The sequence below is a fragment of the Carlito syrichta genome, unplaced genomic scaffold, assembly GCF_000164805.1.
Source record: "Carlito syrichta isolate Samal-C Ts95f unplaced genomic scaffold, Tarsius_syrichta-2.0.1 Scaffold288619, whole genome shotgun sequence".
Taxonomy (NCBI): domain Eukaryota; kingdom Metazoa; phylum Chordata; class Mammalia; order Primates; family Tarsiidae; genus Carlito; species Carlito syrichta.
The window spans coordinates 128,313-155,250 of NW_007232715.1; the positions used below are offsets into that span (position 1 = coordinate 128,313).

Here is a 26,938-nt window from a genome sequence, read left to right on the forward strand (position 1 = left end):
GATCACCGCACCCTCTCCTCTCCCGGCGGCTTCTGCTCAAGAGGGGCCGCCTGATCCAGGCCCCGAGGAGCCGGGGGAAACACCGGTGCAGCCACTCTTTCCAGGCTTCACTTTTTCCTTTTGAGTCGGGGTCCCACTGGGTCGCCCAGACTGCAGCGCAGCGGCCGCTCCCGGCCCCCGCAGCCTCGACCCGCCGGGCTCCGGCCACCCTTCCGCCTCGGCCTTCCAAGGAGCCCGAACGACAGGCGGGCGCTGCCACGCCCGGCTCAGTTTTTGCATTTATCGTAGAGACAGGTCTCGCCAAGTCGCCGCGCTGGTCTCGACCCCGCGAACTCGGGCAATCCACTCGCCTCGGCTTCCCAAAGTGCCGGGATGACAGGCTGAGCCACCGAGCCCGGCCCAGACCTCATTTCTGAGCGCCACGCGCAGGCCTTCAACCCGACCACTTAACAAAAACGCGCCCCTGCAAGGAGGAGCCCCCGAAACAGCCAGAGCGTGAATCTTGCTGGAAGCCGGGAACCCGTCCACGGCACTGACCTTCCGAAGATGCAGAGGAACAAAGCCATTTGGCCATACCCGACAGATACCACAACCGCACTCATAAAGGACAAAACAGTAAAAAAATGAAAAGAGCTCAAGCCCCCAAATAGCAAACTAATTTTTAAGAGAGAGAGAGAGAGAAAGAGAGAGACAGCAAAGCATCAGCAGCCTGGAATGAGAAGAAATCAGTGCAAGAACGCAGCAACACACACACACAAAGAGAATGTTTTGCTGCCCCTACACGACTGAACTAGCTCCCAAGCAAAGAATCATATACAGAACGAATAATCTGCAATGACAGAGACTTCGGAATATGAATGGCAAGGAAACTCCTCCATATCCAAGAGAAAGTGGACCCCCAAATCAGAGAGGTCATGAAAACTGACCAAGAATTAAAAATTGATATGATCGTTCTACAAAAGAACCACACTGACCTCACTCCAGGAATTTCAAGACCCGACTGCAAGCCTTAAATACAGACTTGACCAAGTCGAGGAAAGAATTTCAGAGCTTGAAGACGAATCCCTATAAACAACCCAGTCAGATAAAAGGAGAGAAGAACAAATTTCAGAAAAACGAACAAAGTCTTTGAGAGGTATAGGATCATGTAAAGAAACCATATCATATCTGAACGACATTCCTGAGAGAGGAGAAGAAAACGGGAGCTCTCTGGAGAAAGTAGTGGCAGACAAAAACCATGAAAACCCCACCCATCTAGATAGAAAGGCCAACACGCAGACACAAGAAATCCAGAGAACGCCTATAAGATAATATATGAGATGACCATCCCCAAGACACATAGTCACTAGATTAACCAAAGTGAGCATGAAAGAAAAAAAAAATCTTAAGGGCAGCTAGAGAGAAGGGACAGAACACCTACCAAGGGAGACTCATCAGAGTAACCGCAGACATCTTAGCAGAAACCTTACAAGTCAGAAGAGATTCCCAAGAATTTCTTACCCTTTCAAATTAAGCTTCAAAATAAAGGAGAAATAAAATCTTTTTCAGACAGGTAGGCACTAAAGAAATTCATTGCCTCTAGACTAGCCCTACAAGAGATGCCTAAGGGAGTTCTAAACATGAAAACACAAGGACACTACACAATACAAAAATACAAGTAAGCACACAGCTCCTAGACTCTAAATTGCCCACAAAAGCGAGAGCAGAAGCACTTCCTCAGCAACGCTGTAACAGGAACAAACTCTCACCTATCTGCCGTAACCCCGAGCATTTATGATGTCAGTGTCCCACTTAAAAGACATATGGAGGCAAACTGGATTATAAAAATAAGACCCATCTTCCTACTGTCTCCAGGAGATCCAACTCACCTCTAATAACACCGATAGGCTCAAGGTAAATGGATGGAGAAAGGTTTACTAGGGAAATGGAAAATAAAAAAGAGTAGGGGTAGCTATTCTTATATCAGATAAAACAGATATTAAACCAAAACAAATGGAGAAAGGCAATAAAGGCAATATGTGATGATAAAAGATTCAACCCAACAACAAAAATATTAGCTATTTTAAATAGATACACACCAACATAGGGATACCCAGATTTATAAAACAATTGCAATTTGCCCTTCGACACCCCACTGACAGCTTTAGACGGATTATTGAGACAGAAAACTAACAAAGAAATCCTGGACTTAAATTTGTCATTTGACTAGTTAGATCTAACAGACATTTTCAGAACACTTCACCCAGTAACCCACAAAAATGTACATTTTTCTCATTCACACATGGATCAAATCCAATATCAACCACCTAATTGGTCATAAATCAACCTTAAATAAATTCCAAAAAATTGAAATCATACCAAGCATCTTTCTGACCACAGTAAAATCAAACTAGAAATCAACTCCAAAAGGAATCCTCAAAAACACATAAACACATGGTAATTTTAAAAAAGGTTACTTCTGAATGATTTTTATGTAAATAATGAAATCAAAACAGAAACTTAAAAAATTATTTGAAGTAAATGAGAATAAAGACACAACACACAAAAAACTCGGGGAGGCTGCCAGAGCGGCTAGGAGAAAATTTTATGGCACTGCACACTCACATCATGAGGGTAAAAAGATCTCAAATAAACAGTCTAATGTCTCAGCTAAGAGAACTAGGAAAACATAAACAAACTAAAACCAAAGCCAGCAGAAAAAAAAGAAATAACCAATATCAGAGCAGAAATTAACAAAACTAAGACCATAAAAACCACACAAAGGATGGAGTCCAAAAGCTGGTTCTTTGAAAGGATAAGCAGGATCAATAGACGCTGGTAAGGTTAAAAAAAGAAAAGAAAAAGAAAATTCAAATAAATACACTCAAAGACGAATAAAGCGATATTACAATAGATTCAGAAGAAATACAAACGATTATCAGAGATTATTATAAACATCAGTATGCATTCAAATTAGAAAATCTAGAGGGGATTTCTGGAAACATGCAACCTTGCAATATTGAAACAGAAAGAAATTGAAACCCTGAAAAGACCAATAATGAGCCATGAAATTGAATTAGTAATAACAAACCTACCTACCAAAAAAAAGTCCTGGACCCGATGGATTCACTGCTGAGTTCTACCAGATGTTTCACTACTGAAGCAACTAAATTATTCCAAACATTTGAGAAGGAAGGACTCCTCATTCTATGAATTCAAAAGGTGGCAAAGACACAACAGAGGAAACAACAAAAAACAAACAAATAAAAAAAACTACAGGCTGATATCCCTGATAAATATAGATGAAAAAATTCTCAGCAATATACTAACAGACCACATCCAGAAGTATATTTTAAAAATTATCTATCATGATCGGGTGGGCTTTACTCCCAGGATGCAAACTGGGTGCTCATTGACACAGCAAATTATTATAAAGCAAATGATACTTGTCAAAAGACTATATGACATTTTTGAGACATTGAGAACTCAACAGGTCAAATTTTTCAAATTCAAGGAGTCAAACAACCCTGATTAACATAACAATCGAATCTTTTAAATTTTGTTTCCATTAATCTGAAATAGCACAAATAATTTGGTGCCATGAAAAATTTGTAAATAAAATGAATTATTGGAAAAATGATGCTTACATCATGTACAAAGTTACATATTTGCAACTTTTTGCATAGAAAGATGAGTACTTAGTGCTTAGGAGAATTCCAACTTCTAGTAGGAGATAGTTTTCAAGTGATGGTTAGAAAGGATTTGTAATAAACTGCCAAGGGACAGTTGCCTTCAATAAACAGTACTATTAGAGAAGACCATTTGATAAATCCACTCACATAAAGATATCTATAATACAAAGCACTATTTTATAATGAAGCTTCTAATTTTATAAAATAGTCTGGAAGCCCCATGAGGACGTGTACTGAGGATGTCATTAGTGCTGTTATAACTTTGTTATTATTGGGGTATTATTGTATATCCACAGAGCCCACAGCAGTGCCTGATACATGGAAGATGCACACATGAGGCAACTCTTGAAAAATCTACTAAACTGACTGGATACAACAGTGCTTAATGCAAAGGAAATATTTGGTTAAAATACAACATTCAGCATCAGCAACAAAGTGGCAAAGAGATACTTTGGACGTAAGCGCTTTGTCATTCCTCAAGTTGGTTTGTACTCACGTTAATTTGTTAACCTGGAATTGATCTAATATTTTTTAATACTTTTATCACTTCATAGGTACTATTGCTGATTACTGAAACAGTGGTATTAAAAATATTTTTTTTAATTAGAAATTTAATAGGGACAGAACACTGGTGGAAACACGGTTACCTAATCACTGACTTTTGTAGTGGAAATAAAGTTTTAATCCATCAAAATACACTCTTTTGTATTATGTAGAACTTTGATTTCATTTTTCTTCAAAGTGGATAAACAGTTATGCCAACACTGTTTCCAACCACTGGTTTTAAATACCATCTGTGGTGGTCAGTTTTATGGGTCAACTTGGCTGAGCTACAGTCCCCAGTTATTCAATCAAACAATAATAAAGGTTTAGCTGTGAAGGTTTTTCTTAGCAATACAAAAGCCCATATTCAGTTGAATTTGTGTAAGGAATATTGACCTGGGTGGCCCAGAGTCAATAAAGTAAAAGTCCTGGAGAGCAGAGTCATCTGACCCTGTAGCAGAAATTCTGTCCTGCCCTGGATACTAACTTCAGCTTGCCTTTTCCGATGGCCTGCCCTGGGATCGTGGAATTGTCTCGTCAGCGGTCACAGTCGCTTAAACCAACTCCCTGCAACACATTTCTCAGTATTTATTTCCTACTGGCTCTTTCTGGTTGAGCCCTGACTGATACACCAATTTATCATCTGTAATATTTGACATATAAATGGTAATATTTTTGAATGTCCTATAGTTTGTTCCATTGATTTGACTTTAAATCAAGCGAATATTTTTACACACAATCTATCCATTTTTAACAGAAGTCGGTTAAAATTTCTCACCATAAGATAGACACACTAATTTCTCCTTATAATTTTGCCAAATTTTGATTTATATGCTTGAGTTCAGGATCAGTCAGCGTCAGTAATTCAGTTTTGAGTGAAACAAAGTCTGCTAACAACTTGAAGTTAATGTTAGAAAGCTGTGAGATCATGTATTGCATTTTAAATGTTTCCCCAATGGGGCCTCACCTGGCCAGCTCAAGTTATTTATCAGAATATCCCTCCCAACCACATATGGCAGGAGAGTTCTCTATATCATCGCCTCTCCTACATCTCGAGTGATTTTAGCACCCTGTAGATATTAGTGCTCTAGGTCACTCTGAAAATCCTGTCCAATTTCTTTTAAGTATTACGTTTTATCTTAAAATTTTTTTGATTTTGCATTTTATTCTAAATATACCTGCTGTGATGTGAAGTCTTTCTCACTACCAACACCCAGAAATGCTAACTTAAGTATACAAATATTTAAATATACATAGAGTCCCATTATATTATTAAAGGAAATCTTTAATAATGTCTAGTCAAATTGTTCATATATTGCTGAACATCTAACAAAATGTCCCTGTGAATAAAGCAGGATCACATTGGTTGAATGACAATACACCAATGGCAGTCACTCACCCTCAAAGGTTCTGCTTGCTTGTTGGAAAATTTCTTCCTCAGATTGCACTGAATGTGCCTTACCATAGTATCACCTACAGACAGATTGCACTAATGGAATTTTTAAAAAAATTTCTCTTTTAGATTATGCTTACCCAAGTCTTTGGATTCTAAATTCAGTGTTTTCTGTATCAAACTTTTGTCAACAGAATTAAGTCTGTGATATTTATTTATACCCAGGTAAGTGCAAGTTGCAGTGAAATGCATTGGCTCTTCAAAGAGGGAGTCTGGACATTCCCTTCAGAAGTCTAGGTTGGAGATTTTGCTGCTTCTATGTGCTGAGGGGTAACTGACTGGGCAAGTTTTAGATGCACTGAAAGTTCTTTTAATCTCTATTTTCCATCCAAAATGATTAGGTCATAATATATACTTCCACTTTATAGTGTTCTTGTGAGGCTCACATGAAAAACTGCTTGTAAAAGTAATTTATAGCCGGGTTCGGTGGCTCAGCCTGTAATCCCGCGCCTTTGGGAGGCTGAGGTGAGTGGATTGCCTGAGCCCGCGGGTTCGAGACCCGCCTGGGCAGCGAGACCTCATCTCTACAATAAATCAAAAAATCAGCCGGGCGTGGTAGTACATGCCTGTAATTCTGGTTACTCGGAAGGCTGAGGCGGAAGGATCGCTGGAGCCCAGCAGGTCGAGGCTGCGGTGGCCGGGAGCAGCCACTGCACTCCAGTCTGGGCGACAGAGTGAGACTTCAACTCAAAAAAAAAAAAAGTAATTTATAAAATCAAGCCCTTAATGGATGTGAAGAGGACTAATACTTGGGACACTGAAAAAGAGTTTACTTTTAGAGACAAGGACAAGGGCAAGAAGACTCTGAGAGATTAAGCTAGAGGACTGTATGGTATTTTAATCAGAACCTGGACTGACCTTGGGTAACCAACCAATCTCGGCTCTGTCCTATCTCTTGCTGGTCACCTGACTTTAAAAGCCCACATGATCTAGGCTGGAACCCAGGAGAGATGCCAGCAACAAATATAAAGCTCTATGCAGTCATGCAAAGAAATTCTGTTTATAGTGATTAATCAGAATTGAATAATGAGCAGACAGGCAGGATGCAATTCATGACTCTATTATGTTGACAGTGAATCAACCTAAGAAATGAATAATACTCAAAACTTAGTATAAAGTGTTAAGTTGTTCTCTTGTTTTAAAATGTTACCCTACTAGAAAAAGGAGATATCTTGAAAAATTATACCAATAATTACCATGACTAAGAAATTTTGGGGGAGCCTTAACTCTGATAGCTTATATCAAAAGATCTTCCAATTTTGCTTTTACGTATGTATGCATGTATTCATTCATTCATTGAAAGTGGAGTAAACTGAAACCAGTCTGTAATTATGCCTTTTTTTGTATGCATATTTCTAGTTATTATCTTGGATGTGTTTCCTAAATAGAGATGATGAGAGTATTAAATACCATTTTAAAAATAAACTGGCCAGTAAGTTTTGATTTAATATCTCCTAGAGTTATTCAGCTCCTCTAGTTGCCAAAATAATCTTCATTTTTTAATATCCAATAGACATCTCTGTCCATTCCTACACTTTTTCACGATCTCTTTATATGCTGATATAATTACACACACCTTGCCTATGGTCAGAAAAACACTGATGTACAGTTTAAAGGTAAGACTACAGGTTCTAAATTTTGGCAATATTAGGTTCCAATTTTTGTTCCATCATTTATGAGCTGTGTGACCATGAAAAACTAGCCCTCCTTTGATTCAACTTTCTCATCAACAAAATGGGGATATGTAAATAAGAAATTGTTTAAAAGATTAAATTGGAAACATATATAAAGCTGTTAATAGAGTGGCTGATATCAGAGCTCAATAAGTGGCAATGTGGTTGTTATTGTTTTCGAGGCTAAACGTTATTTTAAATATCGATACTCTCTTGCAAAGTCATAGAACAGCCTGGGTTACTTACAAAGTGAACTGAAGACAGCATAGCGTGGTACAAGGAACACATAACTAGGAGTCAGAACGTCAGCAATATAGCCGACCTCACCTCCTTAATTCGAGGTCGACCTCAGCAATGTCACTCTCCAGACCTGAGTTACCTCTTCTGGAAGATAAGGGGTTTGAACAAGACAAACTGTGTGCTTTCTGCTAGGCTTGCCAGGATTCTAAAGTTCAATCACAACATGCATGGGTGCAAGTGTGTATGTGTGTGTATGTGTTTCCTAGACATTTCTAAGTATAGCTTTATTCTAAAGAAAGTATGGTGTAATTAGCAATGCTATTTTATCTTTAAAAATTGTATTGCTGAAAGCAGATTATCTCTGACTGCTTCTATCCCTAAATACTAGGTGCCTTCAAGCTTTGTAATTCTTCTGTTCTATTTCTAATTTTTTAGATCTTATGATGAGAGAAAGCATATTATTTAAGCTATATAATTTCTCTTTATTTCCCTAATGTAAATCCCATTATGAAATTGCTATGCTTTTGTTTCAATTTTTCAGTCCCTAAAATACCAGTGCGTGTTTATCATTATGTTTATTCTATATTGGCCATGAAACACAAGACAACTCTTAAATTCAATTCCAAATAAGCTTCTCTGAAGAGCGATCAAAAACTAAAAACAGTACTTTAAAAGTTAGTTGACATGGGTTCTCACAATAAAACTGGTAGAAATGAGTTAAAATGCTTGTTTTACAGTGTTATTGCTGGTGTTTCCTTATTCCCATAAAAAGTACACACATAACAAAAAACACCTGTCTAACAAATATAGGATTGTAAAAAAAAAAAAGTTTGGGTCTCTACACCTGAATATTTATATCATACAAATGAAGCATTCTGGCATTTCCAATTTTCTAACAGTCAAATCAATATACCCATGTATCTTACAGGCACGGAAAACATGGGGTCAAATCCTTTACATTCTACAATGCTGAAGATTCATGTGGAAAATCAATTACTTTGGCTTACTACAAAGTGTGTAAGTTGCTAGATATATCCTGGGGACAAGTATAAACCACAGCCAATTTCGCAGTGTGTGGTGCTTACGGCTTCTTTTAATGCTTGGCAGCACTGAAGACATTCCCATGATGCCTAGAAATGCAAGCGGTGTTCAGTCACAGAGCAGAAAAGAGGAACACAGAGACTTTGTAAAACTTCTTTTTAATGTTTAAGTGTGTGACGCTCTTCCTCCACTCTTCTTGTGGCTTTCACTCAAAATGAAAAGACGTATGTGCATTTTTTGCAGTAACTATCTGACATCAATTACAAATATAATTGCTCAGATTCTGTTTGTGCTTCTAAATGCATATTTATAACTCTTGAAATGAAGAAGTAACACCATGAAGGAAGGTTCCACATTTGGTGTTCAGATTTCTACAACTCTAAAAAGGGAATGGACCTTTGTAAGGTATTTCCAATAACAAACTAATGAACTCATCTCATTTCTTTGTTTTTTGGCTGGAATAATAATAAACCATAGTGGTAATGGCTTACCCCATACTGATTAGAAGCTCGAATTGTCATACATATCTTAGACAAAGACAAATGTAGACCTGAGTTGTTTATTTTTGAATAAGTAAAGTTTATTAGAGGATATAAGTCAAAATGACTACCCTTGAGAGGAAAAATAATAAAAGGGGTCTATAGTAGGCTGAAGGGTATCCTCCCCAAATTCATGTATACCTGGAACACCAGTGTGTGACCTTAATTAGAAATGGGGTTTTCACAGATAGAATTAATCATCTCCAGATGAAAGCATCTTGGATTTCAGATGGAGGCTGTATATCTAATGATCGGTGTCCTTGTTGGAACAGGAGAGAACACAGAATGCACAGAGAGGAAGATGATGCAGAAATGGAGCCAGAGACAGGAGCAAAGCATTTACAAGCCAAGCAACACCAGGGACTGCAGGCAGCGCCAGGAGTTAGGAGAGAGGCATGGAATGGAGCTTCCCCCAGAGCCTTCAAGAAGAACCAAACCCACCAATGCTTAGATTTCCGACACGTGGCCTGCTGAACTTTGACAATAAACATCTGTTGGTTTAAACAACCACATTTATGGTCGCTTGGGCACCCTAGCCTAACACAGAATCTTTGATGATAAAAAGGCTAATGCCCATGGCTCCCTTTATTTTTTCCAATGATTTTACCTCACGCAGAAAGGAACGTCCTAAATTTTTGTGTATTTAGGGAGTCAGAATTTTGTTGATGATACAGAATGGAATGTGTTGAATTCCACTGGCCAAAATAACTCCTGAATGCCAAGCAGTGAACACCAGCATGTTCTGTTGACCATGAGGTTACTACCTCTTCATTTATTTTCCAGACCACAAGCTGTTCAGCTAGTGCTGACTTAGTTTTAGTGGGAGGAAATCTTCCATTTGTTGTCACCAAATGATGTTGTACAGGAAGAGGGTCTCTACGTTTTACATTTCACTTTACATGTGTAATTAAAAATACATATTGTGTTGTCACAAAGGCAAGAAACATTCGCCATTCATATTTTGCTACCTAGGTTGTTCCAGGTATTTTATATATGATTGCATATCTTTGTAAATAGAGACATGTGCTAACACTGAGTTAGAACTGAGATATTTATTTTAAATATCTAACATGCAATTTAATATTTTTGCACTACATTATTTTCAATAGATGTCTAGAATGCCACGGTACAACTGTGTCTGAATTGCCCAGGAAACTGCCTGTAGTTGGAAATTTAGTTTTTTAAAAAAAATCATTTGCAGTTAAATTAATATTGTAATGAATGCTTCTAGTTAAAAAAACTTTTAAAAAAATGCAATTACTTCCTAGGAAACTCTCAGAGAATTTGGAAAGCTAGGTCATATCTTTATGAAAAAAAATGTATATATGCACACATACATACACATGTATATGCATCTGTATATCACACATGTCTACACATTGCTTTCCAAGCATGTTCTAGAAGTTGTCTGTTCCACAAACATTATGTGAGATTTCACACTTCTCATATGCTTTTTAGACTAGGGCGCCATCATTTATTTTTATCTTTAGTACTTCAATCAAAAGAAAACGCTAACTCATTTTTGTTTTAATTTGCATGTCTATATTTACTAATGAGATTGAGCATTTTATCAACTTTATTGGCTGTTTACAGTTCTGTGAATTTAATATCCAATTCTTAGTTTTTCTATTGGAATACTTATCCTTTAATTCATTTATAACAAAAAGTTAATTTTATGTTTTTAGTCTCTTTCGTTTTAGGAGCAAAAGCAATGATGGTAAAGTTTCAGGGTTTAGAGTCTCCCTATCTGTATAAAAAAACAAGGCTTGGGTTAAATTAGCCTCAAGGTCTCTTCTAGTCTATTATTAAATCTAGAAATTATACTGAAAAATTTTCTGAAAGTTTTTTTAATTTTGATGATTTCTCTCAAAGTAACCAATATGTTATATTAAGTATCCTAATAAATTAGCATGTAAACCGCACTTTAATTATTTTTACCTTCTTCTCATTATTTCACCAGGGAACAAAAAGAAAACAGGATCCTGGCTTTTTAAAAACTTTAAAAATGGAGTTGGTAGAACGTCACAACTTTCTCTTAGCATACTTGACACCATGCCTGCCCAGGAGATTGAGTCGAGGTTTAAGTCACGCAGTGTGGTTTTTGACAATCTACTTTGGGAGCACTCTGATCATTATGTTAAAATTCTATAGGTGTAAAAGACAAAAAAAAATCCTGAGGGCCAAAACCCAGGTTACTTTCAAGTCTCTTATTATAACCTAAACAAGAAGCTTACAATGTGTGTGTGCGTGTGCGTGTGTGTGTGTGTGTGTGTGTGTGTGTGTGTGTGCATGCATGTGATGATTTCAAATGGAAATTTACTGAATATCTTGTGTAGAGAAAAGGGATACACTAATTACCTCCTTTTTCCATGTGCATTGCTAGTCTCCTTCATTCATTGGTTTTAAGTCACACACTTTATAGCATGTATATTGTCTTTCCCCAGTATATGTACCACTTCACCTCTTCATATCTGCCATGAACCACTCTACTGGCTTTGCATCCCTAGAGTAGCTCAGGTTATTCCCAGGTCTATAAAGCCCTAAGCACTGCTGCTACCCTAAGCCAAGCCACCACTGCATTAATACAGCCTGACAAGGAGAAACTTCCATGTCTGCTCCCTCTTCAGAAGCTCTGGTTTCATGGATGACTGTCTGGAAGTGCAGAGTGGTCAGCAACTTGCTGGTGGACTCTGACCAATGATAGACAAGGGGGGACTCTGCCTATGGTTCCTATCTAGTCATGGATTGTGAGACAGTGGTTCATGTGGCTTCTCACGAGACATGCAGGCAAACTAGCAAGCTTTGTGGTCGTTCCAACGTTGTGACTGTCACAGCTCAAATCATGTAAACCACGACCTGATTTCTCTTCTTCTCTGGTCTGCTTTCCTTGTTCCCTCACTTTTGATCCGCTGAGTTTACACCTCCAGGGCATTGCCTTGAAAGACTTACCTCAGTCAGGTTTCTAGGAGCCTGGACTGATAGGCACTAATGGTTGTAATAGTTAAAGCGTGCATTATAAGATAAGATGCATTAAAGTTCGTAATATTAAACGTTGTGATAATTAAAGGAAATATATTATTCATTTTATAAAATAAAAAAAATCATATTTTTTGCATGGAAACTGGGTCCAGTTTTCATAGAGAAGTTTGACTTACTAGGAACTATCAATATTGCTACAAACGTGAATTTACTTTTGTATTTGTGGAAGGTAGAATAATATCTCTCTTTGATCCCAATCTACCTTCTTCTTCACTTTCTACCCCATCCTCAACCCTAGAGTTTGGGAGAGGGGGATCAACATAACTTATTTTTAACCATTGTAATAGATGACTAAAATAAAAGTTATTAAAGCATGAAAAGTTATTAGATCACAGGAGTGTTGTTGAATCAGCAATGCTGAGCAACTAATATGAATACAAATTCTGTGATTCATTTATTAAGAAGATTCAGAGCAAAATATATCATGAAAACATAACAGAGAATATAAAGTTAAAAAAGAAAAGGCTATTCTTGCTCCACCCAATAAATGTCATCTGCCAGGGAAAAGAAAGGCAATGTTCCTTTGACATGAGAGTATATTTTATTCATTTAATTCATCAAAAACTTTGCAGTCTACACCTTGTGAACACTGACCTGTGAACAGGTACCAGAGGTTATTTGGTTCCAGCGTCTCCATCTCACCCCTGCGGGTCGTCTTTCTATGTCGAATTTTATAGCCGGTAATAAATCCATTTTGTGTTCCTGATGGAGGGGGTAGCCAGCTTACTTTGATACTCTGTAAAATAATAAATGCAAATTAAAACATCAGAGGAAAAAAAGGACAACAGGACAGGGTCAAAGAAGTGACCCAAACGCAAGTGTGAAGAAAGCAGAGAAGCGAAAAGTGTTCGTGATTGCCACTTAGAGACAAATTAAATGCATTGTTACAATCTGATAGCATTCTTATTTGTCTGATTTTAACACAAATACATAATTCATTTGATTGACTGAACGCATTATCGCCTCTCGTTTGCACGCGCCACTAAAATGACAGTAAAATATTCTAAATGGTGTAAACCCATGAAAGGAGAATAAGACTATATTGGAGAAGAGACATCAGCTGATACTTGGAAGGTGCAAACTGGAGGGAGCCCTGGTGACTGAGCCCTGGTGACCCTAGGAAAAAGCTGAAGCCTGAATGTCTTCCGAAGCGATGTTAATTAAAAACAAGACAATGAAGCGCATTAAAACGTTTAGGGTACCTGGACACTGCTTCTTCCTACGTAACTCGGATGGTAGGACTGAAGGGTGGGGCTGAAGCAGGGGACGGACACAGTAAAATTCGTCTACTAGTCCTCCCTGCCCTCGAAACAGCTAGCGGAACTTTCCTTTAGGGATATTGAGCACAGAGGCCCAAGTTTTAGAGATGCTAAGCACAGAGAGCAGGGATGAGGGCGAGAACTAATAAGTCAAAGATGTGAGATACCCATGTCTTCTCTCTTCATCTGATACCCAGAACAATGGCTACCAGCTATATCCTTCCCAGGAAGAGTATCCGACAATCCCCTAGAGAAAATTAATGACTTTTGCCTCGATAAAGTAACCATTGTATCCGAGACGGATTCCCCCACAGTGAGACTACCACTTAAGCCCCACTCGTGTGCTAAAATTTGCAGTTTGAAGTCAGCTTTTTACTACTTCATTTTAATGTAAACTGACAATTTAAGACTACCAGGCATCAAAGAATTACCCTTAGCGTAAAAGAAAGTGAAAAAGTATCACGTAAGAAGATAATGTCACCCGAAGGAAACAGCAGCAATGCATAGAACAAGATCCAGAAAGATGTCGCCATAAGGCAAGAAAACATACTGCAACCACGAACAGGATAAAAATACAAGAACATTGAAAGAAAAAAATGGTCACAAATATAATTTGCACAAATCGAATGTTAAATAGATAAGTTGGAAGAGACAGTAAAATAAATATCTCAAAATTCAGTGCGAAAAATGTAGTAAGAGGAAATTGGAAAGAAAGGATACGAAATTGGAGGTTTATTTCACAATTTCCAACACCCAAATGAAAAGCTGAAAAAATTAAAAAATTAGAAAAACATGATAAAATGACCCCATATCCCAATAAAACCTGCACAACTGGAATACTTGAGACTTCAGTCTGAGAAGGATTGTGTGGAATGTTTCATAAAATAAATGAAAAGGCACATTACTGAAAAATGACGTCAGATTTCTAAACATTTAAAGTTAAGAAGCAGCCGGGCTCAGTGGCTCAGCCTGCTAACCTTGGGAGGCTGAGGTGAGTGGATTACCTGAGCCTGCGGGTTTGAGACCTGCCTGGGCAACTTGGTGAGACCTCATCTCTACAATAAATCAAAAAATTAGTCAGGTGTGGGAGCGCACGCCTGTAGCTCCAGCTACTTGGAAGGCTGAGGCAGAAGGATCGCCGGAGCCCAGCAGGTTGAGGCTGCGGTGACCGGGAGCGGCCACTGTACTCCAGTCTGGGCGACAGAGTGAGACTCCAACTCAAAAAAATAAATAAATAAAATAAAATAAAATAAAAAATAAAGTTAAGAAGCATACAGTAATACTGACAAAATGATACCTAAAATTCTACATCTAGCCAAATAAATAATCAAGGATAAGGATAGAATATTACAAGTATAAGAATATATACTTGTCTAGGTATATTTGGCTATTTCAGATATACACTGCTTCAAGGATGTCCATCTGTGTTCCTATTATCAAAAGGCTGACGAAAGGTGTGCTCCAGGAAAAGAGAGAACAAACAGATAAAAATATTTGAAATCCAAGAAATCTGCAAAGCGATGAGAAACCAGACTCAAAATCGTACATACTGTTTAAATCTGTTTATATGAAGTTCAAGGATGGACAAAACTAACCTATAGGAAAAAGCAGTCAGAATAGTCCATGGCAGTTGCTCTGGGAGGTTAAATGAAATGATAGCAGACTTTTGGGGGCGATGGAAATCTTCTGCATATTGATTTATGTTTGTTACACTAGTGGATACAATTGCCAAAACACATTGTTATGGACTAATAGTGCCCACCAAGACTCATGTGTTGAAGCTGTACCAACCAGTGTCTCAAAATGTGAGCTCATTTGGAAATAAGTCTCTTAAGAAGGTAATTAAGTTTAAATGAGATCGTTTGCGTAGGCCTTAATTCAATATAATTGCTGGCCTAAAAGGAAGAGAATATTAGAACACCGATACACACAGGGCAAAACCATGTGAAGGCACTAGAAGATGCCATCTCAAAGCCAACGAAGGAGGCCATCGAAGAAACCGTACTTGCAACCACCTCTATCTTAAACTTCCAGTATTTGAAATGGAGAAGGCCATGTCTGTTGTTGAAGCCACCCAGTCTGTAGCATTTGTTATGGAAGCCTTAGAAAACGAACCCTGAGCTGCTGTGGAACCCGACAGTTCAGATCTGTACATTTCACTTTATTTTAACTATACTTCAATCGAAGAAGGAGGAAGATGAGAAGGACCAGTAGCAAGAAGAGAAAAGGAAGAAAACTGGGGAAGAGAAGTGAGGACGGAAGTGTGTCAACATAAAATCCTGACATAAAAATAAACCAGTCGATGATATCTAAGACTGGTGAATCAAGAAACACCTATATGAGTGCATTGTTGGACAACAGGGGAAAAGGTCAGAAAAATAATAACAGCTAAATGTGATCAATATGGCAGTCTAGAGAGCAGGAACAAGGTTGGCAGGGGTGAGAAAGGAACTAATGGTTTTTATGACATATCTGTTAGTACTATTTGATTTAAAAATAAGGTACATATAATAGCTTGATAAACATTTAAGTTAATTTAAAAAATAAACACATGAATTTATTCTTTGGAGGGGGTAGAAACAAATGATTGGTTGTTACAAAGAATCCAGACCCAAGTCAAAGAATGAGTTGAGAGTCTCGTGCATGGGCCAGGGCACCAAGGCCTCTCCGACTTGGTTTCAGTCATGTGGCAGGGAGGCAGAGCAGAGAAATACTCTTTAGGGAGGCAGAAATCTGCTATCCTTCTTCCAGAACTCCTAAAAATTAGCTGGTACTCTAAATTGTTTGGAAAAGCAGAACAACTATCATGTAAAATCACACTTACTCACTAAGCACTTTCTGTTACATTCTATAAAATTGCCCACCACACTGAATTTGAGAATTCTGAAATAGTGCTCCCAGAGAAAATATAGGCCTAGTGTTTTTTGTTTGTTTGTTTGCTTTGAGTTTCTGGCTGCAACATTTTTGTCAACTGATGGATACATAACCTTTTTTATGTGTGTTTCTGTCTAAAGATAACTTGTTTAATATTGCAGTATTGCCAGTTCACTAACATTGAACTTTAATTCCTGAAATAAGCACATCACAGACTTTTTGCTCTTAGGAACACTGAACAGCACTTCAGCACTATACTCTAAGACCATTTTCAACAGCAAAATCACCAACCAAAAAAGTGTAAAAACACACAAAAAATCATGGCACCAAGTAGATCGCAGAAAGGGCAAAGCATGAAGACGGAGCATCTTCTTGTTCAACTCAGCTGGAAATGTGCACATCTGGCAACCCAAATTTTTCACTGCTCTGTGCATAACCACAAAATCACCATTGGTATTGATTCGGGGTTGCAAATAAATTTTACCAGGTAGGCAAATTTGCAAATACAAAAATCTGCATATAATGATGAATTGTAATTTTATAACGAATGTGTTGCAATAATTTCAGAGAAACCTAGTTACATAGACTTGCCCTGATTATGTAAGTTGTTAGAATACATTTAAAATATTATGGCACTGCTGAGGTCATTTAATTTGCCTCCACTATTTTTTTTTGAGGTACAGTTTTTTTAAACATATTTTTAATTTTAAAATTGTGGGGTACAGTTAAGGGTTAGTTATACAATATGCATTGTGCAGGTACCCTCGTTGATGAGGTGTGATCCCCAGTCCCCAGACAGATATTGACTACTGTTAATGCCACCTCCCTTCCCCTCCCTGCCCTCCCATAGTTTCCCACCACTGTCAATCCTTTTCTTATAGTGTTAGGATAGATGTTCAAGGTCCACTATATGAGTGAGAACATGTGATACTCAGATCTTTGTTTCTGTGAGAGGTCACTCAGTATTATAAACTCCAATTCCATACAGGTTGCTGCAAAATTCATGATTTTGTTCTTTTTTTATGGCTGCTAATATTTCATTGTGTATATGTACCACATTTTAAAAATCCAGTCCTCTTTTGATGGACAGTATGGTTGGTTCCATGATCTTGCTATTGTGAACAATGCTGCGATAAACATACATGTGTAGGTATCTTTTTTTTACAGTGATTTGAGTTCTTCAGGGTATATTCCCAGTAGGGGGATTGTGGGGTCATATGGAAGGTCGATTTTTAGAGCTTTTAGGAATCGCCACACTGATTTCCACAGAAGCAGCACTAGATAGACAAGTGGGACCCCATAAAACTGCAAGCTTCTGCAAAGCCAAAGAAACTATAAAGAGAGCAGGGAGATAGCCCACAGACTGGGAAAAAGTTTTTGCCAAATCCAGGTCTGACAAAGGCCTAACATCTTGGATCTACAAGGAACTCAAACGTGCTGAAAAGAAAAAAACAAACAACCCCATTACAAAGTGGGCAAAAGATATGAACAGGCAGTTCTCAAAAGACATCCTAGCGGCCAACAGATACATGAAGAAATGTTCAACCTCACTAATCATCAAGGAGATGCAAATTAAAACTACACTGAGATACCACCTAACTCCAGTCAGAATGGCCATTATGAATAACTCAAAAAACAACAGCTGCTGGAGAGGATGTGGTGAAAGGGAACACTCCTACACTGTTGGTGGGAGTGCCCCTGCTATTTTTTAAACATGAGAAATTAAACACTGCTTTTACTAATATTTGTTAACATTTTTTTTTTTTTTGCATTTACGATATACCTGACAGTGGTCTAAGCACTCTATACAACTTACATTTTTTGCACTTGTGATGATTCTGTAAGTTAAGATTTATTGCGATGACCTTTGCACAATCATATAAACTGGGACACAGGGTGGGTAAGTAAAAAACTCATGCAGCTGAGAAGTAATAGAGGAAGGATTTTAACTGATCTGACATGAGTCCGAAGCACATCATTTTCTGCTATTATATTGCCTTCCACAGGAAGTTCAAGAGGCTGTGAGTCTCATTCATGTAATTATTATTCATTCAAAATACATTAACTGCATCCCTGCTGTGTTGCAAGCACTATTCTTGGGGTTGAAGCAACACCCACATAAGTCATGGTTTATCCATTCTGGCTGAGGAAATAAGCACACAAACTAATAATGAAAACAAAGTGCTAATGTAGATGTCCTGGAGTGATTAATTCTGCCCCAGGTGGTCAAGAAAGACATCACAGGGAACTCATCTTCAAGTCTGAGTAAGACTTCATGGAGGGAATGAGAAAGGCATTTTAGGGAATGTAAAGCACAAGGTCGACGTGTCATGACAATGTGAAGAACCTGCAAGGGAAGTTTTTGTAATCTTTTAGTGGCTAAAGAGAATGGGATATATAGGACAATGAAATGGAAAGGAAGATTTTTTTTTTTTTGTAAATTGGGAAGTATTTCAGGCCATGATAAAGGAACTGAAATGGTTGGGTCAACATGCTCGTTTGAGGTATTTGGCTAAGTTGCTTGGGACATAAAATAATGAATAAATGAATAAAATATTGTCCCTGGCTCCCCATAAACTCAAGTCCATCAACCCTTTCTTCCCCACCATACACACATATGTGCACATGTGAGGACATGTTCTTTCTCTCAAGTGTTTTGAAAACTGGGAAAGAAAACTAGTCTTCATCGAATAGTCATACTTTATATTTATCTTCTGTTACTCACCTGATTTTTATTTTTCAGCACTTCACGGTAGTGGTGCCAGATGCTTTCACCATTTTATAATTTGGCAAAGGAGGAAACTGAAGTACAGATTTAAATGAGTGATAGACCTGAGGTCACTTTACACTAACACTAGAAGATTTCCCAGCAGTTGAGTCTAATGTTCTTTTACTTATTCCACACTAAACCAATGAATCACGGGGCCTCTATGAGGCAAGTTTACTCATCTAAATTCTCCTACAAACTATTCTTAGAAGGAATAATGCTGAATTTAAATTATTCATTTTAAATGCATTCAATAATCCCTCTCATACATAGCTCTAGGAAAATCAGGGAAGGCCAGCTTCTGTGGACTACAGAAGCTTGTTTTTAAAGTCAAAATTACATTCAAATAGAAATTAAAAATACAAATGTAGATGTTAAGTCTTAGGCCAAAAGTGAGAACTTTTTGATTTGTAGTTAAAGCTTTGCTAAAGCTTTGCTGAGTGACCTCTCACAAGTCTTATAGATGAACTGAGTCTCAATCTGCACACCGAAAAGGGAAGGATAGTACTTAGTGTGTCTACCAAACGTAAGTCACCAGACAACCATGGATAATTCAGTAATACCGATGCATACATGAGTCTAGTTTTTGACAGATAACAAATTTTCTTTATCACACTTGAGGCTTTCCAGCAATTGCATCAATTATTCCCACATCACTGATACGTTAATATCGATGCCTAGTAGCAATTAATTAACAGACTCAGTTATACACTCTGCACGCCAAGAAGTGAACTCTCTCCATGGTTATGATTCATCTTTGGAAGTGATTTTAGCAGTTCTATTCATTCTCCTCTGTAGGTAGCTGCTACATTTATTAGCGTTGCTTACGCTTTCTCATTGATTTCAAGCATGTGACGGTAGATTGCAAAGATTCTGGTGGTCACATTTCTTCTTGGGTTTTTATTTATAGTTGATATGGCTAGATGCCCCCAGATTATATTGTTGTCGAAAGTTATGGCTAGATGCCCCTGGACTCTATTGCTATAGAAAGTTACATGAAACATTCAGCCTTTTTTTTTTCTTATCTAATGGTGAAATGTACCTTATTTTCTCTATGGGTCCTATTCTTCCACTGCTCAGTAGCTCAGACTTCTCTTCCTGTTCCCTCAGCAAGCCACCTAAAGCTGTCACTATGATGGGAACATTCTTTTAAAACAACCTAGTTTTCATCAGCAAGCCTGGCAATGATTTTTATTAAAAGTACTTAACACGTGACCTTTGACTTTGGAAAAATCAATTCTAGTAGCTGTGACTTGACTTTTGGTCTTTTTATTACTGGAGAGGGAAGAATTAGTCCACTGTTGCAGTGTTCCATCTGAATCGAGGCTTAATTTTACCTTTATTCAGATTAGGGAATAAAGAGAAACTTCAAAATTTAGCTTCCTAAAATCCCTCTATTCCTTCTTTGATTACCATAAAAACGATTCATTTTTCAAGCCTGGTAGAGAGCAGTTAAGTTTATGGATTGAGAGGAGAAGGTCTCATGGGCCGAGTCTCCCAATTGCCTGAGTTGGGCCTGTCTTGCTCAGTAACGTGGTATTTTTCTTTTCCTAGGATCCATTAAACCATTACTTTATTTTTCCTTCACTCTGGGTGAGTATGTGCAGTAAGTAAGAAAACAGAAAAAAAAAATGATAAGCCCACCACCCCATATTTTTCCCCGAAGGCACATTTCATAAGCTCCTATTTGTAATTCCATATCTTTCATTGTGCACTGAATATATGCCCTACTCTCTCCGGAATGAACTTCGGGTGAAGACAAGCCCATTTTAGACTCTCCAAACACAGTCAGTTACTCTTGCGAGAGCTTTTTATTAAAAAGATGGTTGGGTCTGGATAGCATTCCCATAGAAGGCTACGGCGGGCACTCTGAAAGAAAGTCCTTGCAGCAATTTGGAAGTCATCATGTGGAACATACCAGAGAACTACGACTCTGGAAACTAATTTGAAATCAGTTTTGGCCGCTGTCTCTTATTTCTGTTCTGTACTTCTGGTGACTTGAATTTCACGTGAAGTTGCCTGAGGAGTGAAATATGCTTCCAGCACTCGTGGGGTCCCGTGGATTTTTTGTTAACAAGTGCCCATCAGCACGTCAAAAGAATCTATGTTCTTTGTATCCCTCCACCACCTCCTTATTTACATTCCCTCTGGCACTACCCTAACTCAGCCCCTGACTCATCTATTGCCCAGAATATCGCCAAGCTAATGGGTGTCCATACCTCCAGTGTGGCACTGCTCACACCCACCTCAGTCCTCTTTCTGGTCAGTGTATGGTCCTGAGTGAGCAACGTAAGCCCTCTGAGCTCATAACCGTCCCGACCTCATAGGATCGTGGTGCAGATGAAAGAAGACAATAGAAATATGCTTAGAAGTTTCTGAGAAGCACACGATAGGTTATAAATATTTTCAGGGCAGTAAGGAGGAAGGGGGAGCGTGATAGAGAGCATGAGAACGGGCAGCAGAGATTAAGAGGTTGAAAGTTTGGGGGGTGGCCGGTGAGAGGAATAAAGAAAGGTGAAAATGGAACAGCACAGGAAGGAAGGAAGCAAGCAAGATCATGGACAGGGACAAGGCCCAGAATATGGACCTATCTATTTGTGTATCGAGCCAACCGTTGAACATGTTTTTCAATTGAAGTTGAAAGGTGAACTGAGAGATAAATTGCCAAGTCACGCTTGTAACTTCCACTCGTCCAGAGCAATTTGCTCCGTGCAGGGTACTAGTCACATTTCTTATTGTAGCAAATAGAACTTACAGGCATGGGTCATGAAAACACTGGAATAGAGCGAAGAACAGAGGGATACAGAAAAATTAAAAGACCCAATCTATATTTTGGGGGTAGACTTGACAGGATTTGGTGAATGTCAACTGTAAAGGAGGAAAAGTTGTCAAGAATGATTTTAGGTTTCTGACATAAGCAGCTCGGTAGATAACAGAGCATCTATTGGGGTAAGGTTGTCTGGAATAATCATCCACTTTCCAAAGAAAATCACTGGGCCTATCTACCAAGAGTTCAAAAACTGGCAACCCACCAATGATGTAGAAACAAAGGCTACCCATATTGACATATTCTAGTGAATGTTGGAAAGGGCAGTTTTCTAATTTTATCATTTAGACTAAATGATCACATCATAATATCAAAATTGTCAAATCACCACACTAATATTTAATTCATAGTCTCTGTCTAAATACTTGGTAAACAGTTCTATAGATGCTGAAAACATCTCACTGAATTTCAAACTTCCAGTAATTTAATTAATTATTAAAAACAATACTTTAAACTCTGTTATGTATATGACTGTGTAAACAATTACCCAAGTCTGGTTTTCCTTTGCATCAAATGGGAACTGACACATTTATGATACTAATCAGTTATAGATTAAATAAAATATCAATAATATGTTATAAAGGCCTATATTGTTTCCCTCTTATCATGTGCTATTCCTGTGGATTTGACATGCTTTGACTTTAGTATGATAAATATATAATCACCTGTGACAAGTAAAGTTAGAAAATTGGGTAGCATATTAATGTTCTTCAATTCATGTAGGCAACTGTTAGTCAAAATGACATAAAGCCATGTTGGTAAACACTTTCAGTGGAATATATTTCCAGAATAAAGAGTCTTATTTTACTACATAAAGTTTGAGTTAAATATTTGCACAATAATAAAAGTATGGCTATATACCAACTGGGTGGTACTTGATTTAAAATACAATTTTAAGATCATGTCTTAAATGCAGGCAAGGCATATTGCTTTGTTATATTTTAAAAGATGAAGGCTAAGCTATTATGATCTTAATTAATAGCTTTGAAAACACAGCTGTTTCTTCATCATAACATTTATTTAGCTGTAAAGTGTTTTTACCTTTATCTTTGCCTCGGGGCCCTTGGTCCACACAACTAGTGCCAACGGAACCCCTTCCTAGGGCTTGTGCCCCGTTTCACCTACTCTGGGAAAATCCTGTCCCTGGTCATGCACCGAGCTAAGCCGAACTGGGATGACTTCTCAGGTTCTTCAACTTCAAATCAAATCCTGCAAACCTACTTTGATTTGGATCCCAGTCCCATTAGCTGGGTTTCTCTGGTAGAAACACTGCCTTTCTTCAGATTCATCTTACGAATCTGCCTGTTTCCTCTGAGACACGCTCAGTCCTCTAGCAGCTAGTGTCGCCTTTGTGAATCTAACAAAGGTTGGTAGACGTCCCCTCCAAATACACACCTGTCTCTGAACCCAGGCATGCTACCTGCTTTCACTCTCAGAACCACCAAAACCTATTGGCCTTCGAATTCACCACCTGAAATGTCTTTGCAGCTCTCTCTGACACCCCCTCAGGCACAAAGGCTATCTGCCTCCCAGTCCACTCCCCTGTACACTATGCCCAGTCTTTCCAAATGACAGGTTTCATCACCTCACTCCCCGGTGTAGGGGCACAGCCCTCTTGTCACTGGCTCTGAACTCCATGCTCATTCATCTCAAAGATCTTTTTTTTTTTAGGAGTATACAATGAACATGTCTCCAATTTTTTTTTTTAGTCATTCATGCACAGTGAGAAATGTCACCTGGGATCTGCTCCCTTGCTTGTAGGTTTCATTTTTATATTTCCCAGCTAAACTGAGCTGATTATACATTGATTTTGGGAAATTGGCATGCCACCTCTTTTCTCTGCTCCTTTAATCAAATTCTGAGAGCCCAACCCGCACAATTCCAAAAAAAAAAAAGGGGGGGCTGCTAATAATTTACCCAACCCACTTCAATTTAGCAGCACAGGAGACTTGAACCCGTGAATTAGGTTCAAATAGGTTTCCAAACCTTCACTGCTAGATCTCCCATGTATGACCATTCACAGAGGCGCAGGGCACATGGTATAGACTGATAATCTAGCAGTCTGGTCGACCCATCTGTTGTATGCTTTTCATGTAACTTTTTAGAATGACTTCTTGCATTGTATAAAGACTCATCTCGGAGGGAAGTGGACAAAAGCTGACAGCCATCTGCAGGTCCCTCTCTAGTGATGAAGTTCATTTCATCCTAGCCCCAAACTTGCAAGCCCACTCCACGCAACAAACACCAGTGATCTATTTAAACATTCTCTCCAGATGTGAGATAAAGCTCCATTCCTGGGCACGGATGCATGGAAATGTACTTGGAGCCTTCTTAATCTTATTAGATGTCCTAGCTGGCATGCATTTCTGAGTCATTTAGAGAAAAAGAATGGTGCTCTGTGAAGGAGTATAATGAGATGGATGAGCAGGAAGCACACTGCTCTACTCTGAGCTGTTCATTCATTTGCTAAGCGGCAGTAGAAGTCATGTACGTAACTGCATCAGTTGTATATGTTACAAGGACATACCTATCTTGCACTCAGTTATTGAGAAAGGGCCTAGAAAATTGAAAACATGGAAACATACAGAGATTGACTCTGATTTTATTTTATTATCCTTATTATTCATCATAGTAGGTAGAGCTGTTTAAAAGCACATTCAAATTAAAAACTGAAACAAGTTTTCAAAGAAATGAGTCATCAAGGCACTGTGGTTGGACACGATGAGTTTTGAAGACACAAAAATACATAAATAAAAGAGTGAATCTCATCAAAGCTGAATTACCTCTATAGGCATTTAACCCGATTGCAGCAACTAGATTAGAAATCTCTGGAAAGAATTATTTTGCCCTTCAAAGTCCATTCGGCACAATGTATAAAGAGGTGAGGTGTTTTTTTTTTTTGTTGTTGTTGTTGTTGTTTAATGGTAGATCAGATTTGCCATATTCAGATGAGTGACTCATATGAACATTACCTTCTCTGATGATTACCAAGACTTTACTGGAGTTGATCCACAAATATATAATCAGGTATGGTTTATATTATAGGAAGAAAGATCGATTACTCTTTTGTGCCAGCTAGGCTTTTTTTGTGTGTAACTAATCAAAATTAACCCAATATTCCTAACTAACCAAGAAAAATGACCCCCAAATGCAAAGTATAGTACAGCTTGCAGGAAATATTTAAAAAAGATCAAAAGGATAAAAATAAAATAAGGAAACAGGGTTGATATGGACCTACCATCTTCTTTCTTTAAGCCCCTGGATTTAAAAGAGCAATTTTTTTTTTTCTACGTGTGATAATTTGCTATGCATAGCCTAGTAGCCAGGCCTGTTTTCTTCTAGGTCCTAGAAAGTGGGAATGTAATTTCTAGGAGGTATTCACATTTTGACAAAATTCCATTACAATAAAGCAATTTGGTTGTTCCCTAGAGTTCATGATAAAGCGATCTTACGAGTAATACATTTCAGAATTTGTCAGTATCAATAGACTTTATTCTCTAGTGCCTAAATCATTCCCTGAAAGTAAGCTGGATGTTTAGGGAGGCTTAACTCTTTCAGATCACTGGGACCTTTCTCAGACTATTCACTTCTGTTACATAAAACTACTCAAAGCAATACAGTGGCCTTGGTACAGAACCAGAACTAAGAAAGTCAGAACAGAAATATGTCTGGGGAGATATATGTAATATTATATCCTTGAAAGGTATAAGAAAATAGGCCAATATGTAATTTAAGGCAGAAAATACAGTGTCCACTTATTTCCCATTTCCTTTTTTCTTTTCAATTTATTTTATTTTATTGTATTTTTTGGAACATAGAAAACAAGATGCCATTTGAGCAGCAAGGTGAATGGTATAACTTAAGAGTGATTAATTTCATCAGATATTTGGACATCCTAAGTCAAAGAGAGAAAATAGTTTAAATACTGATTTCTGCCACATGAAAAAGGTACACATGGGGTAAAATGCACATATCAGTAATAACCACTAAGAACTCAGGGTATTTCAATAAGTCACCCATGCTGAAATAATTATGACATTATGACTTGGGATCCTACAAAATGAAACATTAATTTACGGACTGTATAACACCTAATCAGAGAAAAAACATATTTTTTTTGCAATATCTTATACTTCAAAATCTTTAAAAAATTTGACGGGAGAAATATGATTGCAGATCAGTCTCCTCCTGCACAAAAGAATGTCTTTTTTGTTTTATGTACAACAAGATTAAGGCTTGACCAATATTCAGGGAAAAACACATACAACTGGTATGTAAATAAAGAAATATAATCTTATAATGAGACAGTTTTCTTTTATAAAACCACAGAAGTGGCTATTTAATAGAGGCATATCTTCAAGCAAACTGTCAAATTAGGCCCTAAGTAATTAATCTCTGAAACCAGCAGGCTTTCAATCTCAGAGCAGTCATCTCAAAGACAGAATTTGCCATGTAATTACATGGGACATTACAATGTATTTATGAGGTCATTTGTTACAATGTACAGTAATTACAGAGTACTTACATAGCTATTTATGTCTCATAAAATGAAGTGAGACTAAATATTTTAATTGCGTTGGAGAAATAAGGAAAAATATTTGAGTTCTAAATGTCAGGTAAGATTATAGGTCAGACTCACATAACTCATATTAATGGCTTTCAGAATCACAAGTGTTTGGTAGTACTCTTCCACTGGAAATGGTCATTGGAGGCATTCTAGCACTTATTTCTTCCAAGAATCAAGTAAATGGAATTATTCTCCCCAAGTAATGCCAGAAGAGAGACAAATAGTATAATTTGCTATGTACACTTTACATCGAAACCATAAATGTTCATGTGTCAGTGGAATTGCTGGATTACAAACAACGTCACAGCTGGGTTTGGTGGCTCAGCCTGTAATCCCGCGCCTTTGGGAGACTGAGGTGAGTGGATGGCCTGAGCCCACGGGTTCGAGACCCACCTGGGCAGCAAGACCTCATCTCTACAATAAATCAAAAAATCAGCCGGGCAGA

At 38.0% G+C, this 26,938-nt stretch overlaps 1 protein-coding gene across 1 annotated transcript in view; it reads right to left on the reverse strand.

The window, feature by feature from the left end:
- DCC (DCC netrin 1 receptor) overlaps positions 1–26,938 on the reverse strand; it is a gene marked incomplete at its 3' end in the record, with an annotated part of 403,497 nt that overhangs the window by 124,803 nt on the left and 251,756 nt on the right. Inside the window, exon 8 of the mRNA XM_021710347.1 lies at positions 12,794–12,935. Within this exon, the coding sequence (XP_021566022.1) occupies positions 12,794–12,935 (142 nt within the window). The remainder of the gene's footprint in view (positions 1–12,793; positions 12,936–26,938) is intronic.